The sequence below is a fragment of the Daktulosphaira vitifoliae genome, unplaced genomic scaffold (assembly GCF_025091365.1).
Source record: "Daktulosphaira vitifoliae isolate Bord-2020 unplaced genomic scaffold, ASM2509136v1 Scaffold_2, whole genome shotgun sequence".
NCBI lineage: Eukaryota > Metazoa > Arthropoda > Insecta > Hemiptera > Phylloxeridae > Daktulosphaira > Daktulosphaira vitifoliae.
The window spans coordinates 3,570,520-3,579,080 of NW_026099573.1; the positions used below are offsets into that span (position 1 = coordinate 3,570,520).

The 8,561-nt window shown below is 31.4% G+C and overlaps 1 protein-coding gene across 1 annotated transcript; it reads left to right on the forward strand.

The window, feature by feature from the left end:
- Positions 1-1,358: 1,358 nt before the first annotated feature.
- LOC126900122 (uncharacterized) lies at positions 1,359-2,334 on the forward strand (the record flags this gene model as incomplete). Its single annotated transcript, XM_050675616.1, has 4 exons — positions 1,359-1,436; positions 1,505-1,604; positions 1,707-1,991; positions 2,066-2,334. Coding segments are annotated over exons 2-4 (585 nt in total), but the record flags the coding sequence as incomplete, so codon positions are not given.
- Between the last annotated feature and the right edge of the window lie 6,227 nt (positions 2,335-8,561).

The following is an 8,561-nucleotide window of genomic DNA, read 5'->3' on the forward strand; positions in this document are numbered from 1 at the left end:
AATTAAAATATAATGGAATTAACTGGAGCACTACCTTTACAAAACTAGTTGAAAATAAAGTTTTAACATTTTGTATGGCGGTTTCTAGGAAATGGTCTAAAGTACAGCGTCACAATGCAATTTTTTAAGAGCGATCACCGAATGGCTTAAAACGCCATTTGAAATGCCATTAAATAGGAAAATTTGTTCCAAACCTATCGATGGCCAACCTAATGTCGATTTTACTGAATCTTCTGAACGTTCAAAGAGACGTAAAATAAACTCTGCTTTTACTTTAACTACAATGACATCACCTGAAATTTTATCCGCTGCAAAAAATAAACTATATTTTTCTGGTAATCGAAATAAGGCTTTATTATTTGACCAATTATCGTCTTCTACTAATAGTTCAACAGCAATGAAAATGATTTTGGAAAATTCCAATGATAATAAACCAATTCCGTATACCCCAGACGAAGCTCTAGCATTTATTGTTCATAATAAACTTACAAAACAACAATACTTGAATATTCGTCTTGGTTCTAAAATAGGAACTGTAATATTCATCCATCTTACAAAAAGGTTTATTTTGCAAAACTGAAGTGTTATCCAAATAATTTGGATGTTAGCGAATCAGGTTGTAAAATACCTCTTCAAATCTTATTAGATCACACAATTAATAGAATTTTTCGAATTTTTCGAATAGAAACAATAAGCAAGGTTGAAAAAAATAGAAAATCTATTGAAATGATTTCTAAATGGGTCTGTGACGGTAGTAGTGGTCAAGCCCAATATAGGCAAAATTTTAATAGTAATGTGTGTAAAACAGACCAAACGGTATTTATGTCTCTATTGTCCCTCTTGAACTTCGATGTTATAGTGATAATAGTTATGACATTATTTGGAAAAATCTCACTCCATCGTCAACAAGATTTTGCCGACCTATAAAATATATGTTCATGAAAGAAACTATTGAAAATACAAAATTAGAAGTTGAAGATATAGAACAACAAATAAGGGAATTAAGTAATACGCATGTATTATTTGACGAAGAACAGCTTGAAGTTAAAAACACTCTTATATTTTCTATGGTCGATGAAAAGGTAAAATTAATGCTCATCTTATTTATAATTTAATAAGTTTCTTTTTAACTTGCATGAATTAAATTATTTATTTTAAAAAATAATGTATATTTTTAATAGTCTATGGTCAATAATTATTGTTATTTTGTTTTTATTACACATTTAAAGGTTTACAATTCAATGACTGGAACATCCAGTCAAAATTGTTATACTTGCGGGTGTAAGCCGACCGAAATGAATAACATTGAGGCAATTAAAAGTCGACCTGTTATAAAGGAAAATTACAGATACGGATTATCAATATTACATGCGTGGATACGTTTTTTTGAATATTTTATCCACTTATCGTACAAGTTAGAATTTAAAACGTGCCAGGTAAAATTCCTAAGATTAATTTTGTAAATTTTAATTTAAATATTTCATTAAATACATTATAAATATAGGTGAAAGCTGAAAACAGAGATCAATATAATGCGCGAAAAAAACTTGTTCAAAATAAATTTCGTGCTGAGATGGGGCTTCTAGTTGATATTGTGTTGCAAGGTACAAAAAATTATAATAATAATGTAGCAAATGGGATATAAATATTATATGTATTAAATATTATGTAAAAACTTAAAATTTGCATGGTAATTTTATAAATAGGTCATGGTACAACAAACGACGGCAATACTGCACGGACATTTTTTAAAAATGCAGAAGCATCATCTTTATGTACTGGCATTGATGTTAATTTAATAAAACGTTGCGGAAATATTTTATGGACTATAGCAAGTGGATATACAATTAATATAGAAGCCTTTGAAAAATATTGTATTAACACAGCCAAGGTATTTGTTTCTCTGTACCCATGGTACTACATGCCAGCGTCCGTACACAAAATTTTACTACACGGTGCAGATGTTATACGATTTTCACCTCTTCCTATTGGTAATAGATTTAATAAAATTGAATATAAAATACATAAATATCTATTTTATATTTAATGAAATAAAATATTTCAGGGAATTTATCTGAAGAAGCCCAAGAGAGTCGCAACAAAGACTATAAAATGTACAGAGAGCACCATACCCAAAAAAATTCTCGCCTTAACACAAATGAAGATCTTTTGCATATATTACTTATATCATCTGATCCTTACATTTCCAGTTTGAATAGACAAACAAATTATTATTCAAAGGAACTGACAATGGAAGCAAGGACTTTATTAATACAACACAATGATGATGCTGAATATAGTAAAATTGAGGAGGATATGGAATTAAATAATTCTTTATCAGAATTAAATTTCTAAATATAATTACCAAATTTGTAAATAACAAAACAATTATTACAAATATAAATTCATTTTACTTTATTTATTAATGCATAATAATAATTATATATTTGTAAACAATAAAACAATATTGATGTCATAAATATATCGATAAGAAATTGATAAAACCAATGAAATGATTAAAATTACAATTTTTACGAAAATACACGTTTATTATAGGGAAATTCTATGTGCACGGCTCAAATGCAATCTAACGCAAAATTTTTTTTTTTTTAATTGTAGCTTAAGAGTTCTTCTACAACATGCATGTATTGGTGTAATCGTAATAATGCGTAATTTTGAGTTAAACTCTTTAAAAAACAATGTAAAATGAGTATTTGCATTTTTTTTTGTGTAAAAAATTATTAAAATTAAAAAAAAAAGAAATAAAAATTTTTTCTTAGTAAATTTGAAAGCCGATGACTTTTTAAACATTTTTTAAATAAAAAAAAAAAAAATAACGTTTTTAATTAAGCAGGAAAAAATGATTGAAGAAATAATAAAAATCCTTGAAAAAAAAACAAAAAAATACAGTGTTATGATATTTAAATAGCACTCAACCATTACTGTATCAACTTTTGGCCTTGAATTTTTGTACATGACCTTATAAGGATATAATAAAAAAAATTTTTATTAGTTGATTTAAAAATGGTACTTTTGGCCGGCTAAATCAACGTTTGGTCCCACTGTAACGCATACGCGATCTATCTATTTCTATTGAGTTCAATAAATATCTTATTTCAGTGAAGCAGTGAGCTAGCCAATTGTTAACCAATTGTACATCTGAGCCGGCAGGAACTCCCGAGAGTTCTCCATCTATCAAGAGATAGAAATCAGATGGAAGGGTGTAAACATCTTGCTGTTGAATATATATTCGTATCTCATCATTATTCGATAGTGCGCTAACCAGAAACGGTTGATAGGAAAAATAATCCAATTTCACTATGCGGTCTTCATTGCACGGCGTTTCCATTACTTCTAAAATATCGTCCATTGTTAATTGTATATCCCAAAGCAGAAAGAATTTCAAGGTTTTCACGTCGTATCTCTTCAACTAGTCGTTGTTTAATGATTGGTTTTTTAATATTGCTCTTGGTTTTATTGAATCGAAGAGCCATCGCGTATATGTAGACGTATAGTAACAGGCTCACCTCTAAAGTTAATCGCTTTATCGTCTTGATCTGTTATTTTCACAGTAATAGAGTATAGTTGATTGGATATTAATGGATAGTATATCAAATTTTTAGGATTTTCAACAATACGGTAACCAACTGCCACTCCTGGATTAAACTCGTGAACCGTATGACTAGGAATTTCGTTGTCAAATGCGCCATAAGCAGCGTTACAATTTATTTTTATACTAGTTAAATTATTTATGTTAGCAACTTGATCCGATATATGTATTTTATTTGCGTCGAGTATTTTTCGATGAAAGCCTAAAATACCACCTATACTATTTTCAACGCTAAAATCTATCTGTCGGCTACACTTTAATTCTGATTTTAAAGTGTTTTTATTAGCCTTCAACATGAATGAGATTTTATACGACTGAAGACGTTCTTCTAGATATTTACTAATGTCTTCAAGTTCATAAGTGCCTTCGGGCACTTTAATTTCTATGTTATTTTCAAGAAGGTCGTTATTTGTATTTATCAAAGTGAATGTATTGTTTGACTTGTCAATATTTGTAATTGAATTACATCCGTAAAATCCCAACAACGCAACCTCTGGTGCTCCAGTGAATTCTATCGGTGGAAAAAAACTTGATGTGACTTCCGACGTTGTGTCATGCAGCGTAAGGGTCAGCGATTTGAGCATTGTGATTTTAAAAATTTTAAACACAGCTGACTACAAACGTTTGTGTTATATTTTGTTTCTGATTATAAATGTATTTCATGCGCAATCCGGTGAAATATTTTTCAAGTTCGAGCGGAGGAGGTAAATTTCCAAAAGAGTCAAAATACACCACGTCCTTGCTTTTCTTGAAATATGCTACCCAATGCGTTTCTTTTCCACGGTCAATGTCCAAATTAACAACTGCACCCTCGTATATTTTGGGCTTGACAGGCAACTTATCTCTCGAAAAGAAACCGCGGAAATGACTGATCCCGAATGACTTAGCATATTTTATAATATCTAAATCGCTGAGTAAACGTCGCTTGGGTAGTGTCAATGCTTGTTTTTTTGATGTTTCAAATAGAATCCACCACCCTTCTTTTTTCCAGCACTTAAAAAGAAAAAAACAAAAATAGGTATGATGTACATTACTATACAACGACAACAACTCAGAATAAAAATTTACGAATAACATAAAAAAAACTTAATATAAAATAAATGAAAACAAAGATAAGCCAAGCAAAAACAGCAAGGATCCTGGCAGGGTCGCCACTTTGAAAGGTTACAAATATAAAAAAAAAATCGAATTTATTGGCCGCAACGAAAAATTTGTAACTTTCATGGCGCATCGAAAAATTACAAGAAAATGGTCGCCAACCTACTGGGCGAGACAGTGTATTGTCGGACCACAGTAGGATTTAAAAAAAATTAACTTTTGTATATAAAAACGGTAGCACAGTGGGGTCACGGCATAGTGGAGACATTGCATAGTAGGGTCCAGTATAGATTTAATCTGACAGTGATTAAAATCACTATCATAAGAAACGCTTCGATGCAAATCTGTAGATAGTGTTTAATTTTAAAAAATTGATGGATAATTGCAAAAGCAACATCAACTTCTATTAAAATAAAATACAAAACCCATAATTATCATACAAAAATAGTATATTTTTCAATATGGTAGCCATTTGCGTATAGAAGATAGATCGTCGGGACAAATTTTTTTTTTTCATTTTGTAGTACATAAAATAAGCTTTAATTTGATATATGTTTAAAGAACGCAAGTATTTCCGGAACATTTTCAAAAATTAAGTTGAAAAAGTTATTTTTGTAAAAAAGTTACTATTTTAAATCCTCCCAGTGAACAGAATAAGTGTCTAGATTTTCAAAAAAAATTATATCAAATGAAAGGGAAATATCTAAGGTTTCAATACAAAAAAATATTATTTTTATTTGTTCATTTTTGAAAAAGTTATGGCAGTTTTAAGTACAAAAAACATCCCGATAAAATGTAATTTTTATCGCAAACATTACATTTTTTTTTAAATTTTCGACAGCCATTTGCACATAGAAGATAAGATGTCGGGACAAATTTTTTTTTTTCATTTGATAGTATATAACATAACCTTTGATTTGATATATGTTTAAAGGACGCAGTATTTCGGGAACATTTTCAAAAGTTCAGTTGAAAAAGATCTATGTTTTTTAAAATATTTTAAGTTTTGAACGTCCCCTATATAAGGGGAAATTGTCCAATTTTAATAAAAAGTATGTCAAATGAAAGATGTACTTATAATGTATTTAGAAAAAAAAAATTTGTGCTGATATATACATTTTTCAAAAAGTTATAGCATTTTTAAGTTGAAAATTTAAAATCGAAAATCGAAAATTTTAACACAAAAATAGTGTTTTTTTAACTACGGCAGCCGTTTAAATGTAGAAAAAAAAGTGTCGGGACAAATTTTTTTTTTTCATTTTGTAGTACATAAAATAAGCTTTAATTTGATATATGTTTAAAGGACGCAGTCTTTCCGGAACATTTTCAAAAATTAAGTTGAAAAAATTAATTTTTGTAAAAAAGTTGCCATTTTAAATCCTCCCCAATGAGCAGGTTAAGTGATATATTTTCAAGAAACTGATATTAAATAAAAGGTAGATATCTAAGGTTTTAGTATAAAAAAAAATTATGTTGATTTGTTTATTTTTCAAAAAGTTATGGAAGTTTTAAGTAAAAAAGTGAAAAAATTTCGAAAATTAGCGATTTTTAAATTTGTAATTTTTTTGGAGGTTTCCCCTATTTGCGGGGAACGAGGGAATTTTTTTCAATTTTTAAGGGTAATGTCTTCAACTAGATACGATTTGTGATCTTTTGAGGTATTTTTGAAAGAAATCGGTCCAGTGAGAACTGAGAAAAAGTGGCAACAGAAAAAAAAAAAAAAAAAAAAAAAAAAACAAACACATCATAGTAAAATTAATACCTTCTCCGCTTCGCATCGAAGCAAAAACAATTAAACAAGAATATAAAATTAATAAATATTTAAGTTGATGTCCGTTGAGTCGTTGATAGTAGATGTACAGCAAAACATCGTGACAGTTGTCACATAGCCATATTAATGAGGGATGACCTTATACCAAGCCGTTGTCCGTACCTTATAAACTAAGGGGAGATGATTTTTGAAAGGAAAAAAATACACGAGTCCGTTGAAGATGGAACACGCAAAAAAAAAGAAGATAATAGTTAAGTTAAATTAAGGGGACTTTATTAAGTAAGAAAAAAACAAAAAAATTATGTTAATACGAGGCAAAAAACCGAACGGTCAAAATACCTCGTCTACAATTAAATGGGATAAAGAGAAAAAAAAACAGGTATTAATAAAAAAAATAGTTACACCTACACTTTTATTATTAGAGAATACGATGAATGTCTTCGGGTATCCACCGGCTATTAATCGCGGCAGTACCGCTAAGCATGGCGGGTATACGGGTATATGTTTAGGGACCTAAATAAAAAAATAGGGGCACCTACAAAAAAAATTTAATAACAAAAATATAAAAAATTTGCCATACGTTGTTATGGCAAGGCGCACAAAAACAAATAATCTGGCTCAAAACATTAATAATAAATGATACATTACCAGCCCCGAAGGGCTACAGAAAATGGAGGCAGGATTAGCCATAAAAAAAAAATTACATACTAAAAAAAAATAGCGGACACTCACGAAAAAATATATCTATATAAAAAAAAACAGTTGTAGCGCACACAACAAAAATCACGACCGCTACGGACGAAAATTAGCGACAACCAGTTCCGATGATGGCTAATTTTCGACAAAACGTCCGGCGTTTAACCCGGCGGTCCGTTGGCGACAACACGGCTAGCCTTTAGAGTGGGGGTCAAAAAAAAAACTAAATACCCAGTGCCGGAAATTATTAAGAACAATTTAAATCATATGGCGACAATGTATGCATTGAGGAGTGCAAATGACGTTCAAGATAGGAAAGGAGCGGGGTGAATGTACACACAAATGCCGTCCATGAACCGGTCTAAAGTAGTACACAGCTGACTATCTCGCGCGCGCACAAACTGATAAACGCCGTCGCAGTGCGCATTCGGCTCAACACAAATATATATATATATACAAATAGACAAACAAATAAATAGATACTTTTTGTCACGTTACAACTGCTCCCCCAAATAGTATGGTGTTTATTAGCATTCATACCTAGGATTAGTTCTAATTTTTCATTTTTGCAAAAATTAAAGAGCATAGTTAGGTCCCTACCTGGATCTGTGATCTCATATGGTAGGTATTCTGAAGCTACTATAATATTTTTACCATCATTTAGTGTTATTTTAATAATAGTCAAGTCTGCGCTTGATAGACTATGTATCAGGCTGGCTTTATATTATTATTAACCAAAATGCAAGTTCTTGGTTTATCTGCATGTTTATGAAACAGTTTAAAATTCCTTAGATTTAGCCCCTTTATCTGGTCACCATTTATCCATAGTTCCTGAATAAGTGCTATTTGTAAGGGTATTGTATGCCTCTCAGTTAGGGTCCTTAGTAATACACTACTGGCCCCTTTACTGTGATGCAGGTTTATTTGCGTGAATTGAATTCTATTGTCAGCCATTCAGAAAAACTAATGTTGACGCCTGAGAAAGCATGCTGTACTGGGTGTGATACAGGTGTCTAAAACAATCCCTGTGTCATACAGCCCCCTCTGCGGGTGGTGTCCCCCCGCTGTCCTAAGGTGGCGACCGTACCTTAGTTTCGCTCTCCACATTTCCTTTTGGATCCTTCCCTCAGCTGTGGCCGTAATTGAGGGTGGCGGTTTCCTGGGTCCCTTTTCCCTACGTAACACACTTCCTCTCTTCCCTTTCGAGGCAGGAGTGAAGTGTGTCCGTTTGTTCCTTACCTGTGCCTTACCTCCTTTTCCGAGTGGCATTGGTGATTCTTCAGCCTTCCTCTTCCCAGATTTTTGAGGAGTGGATTTTTTCACATCCTTCCGGGTTGATGGCTGCTTGGTAACATAATCTGTGAAGCAAACTCTGTTCATTCCAAA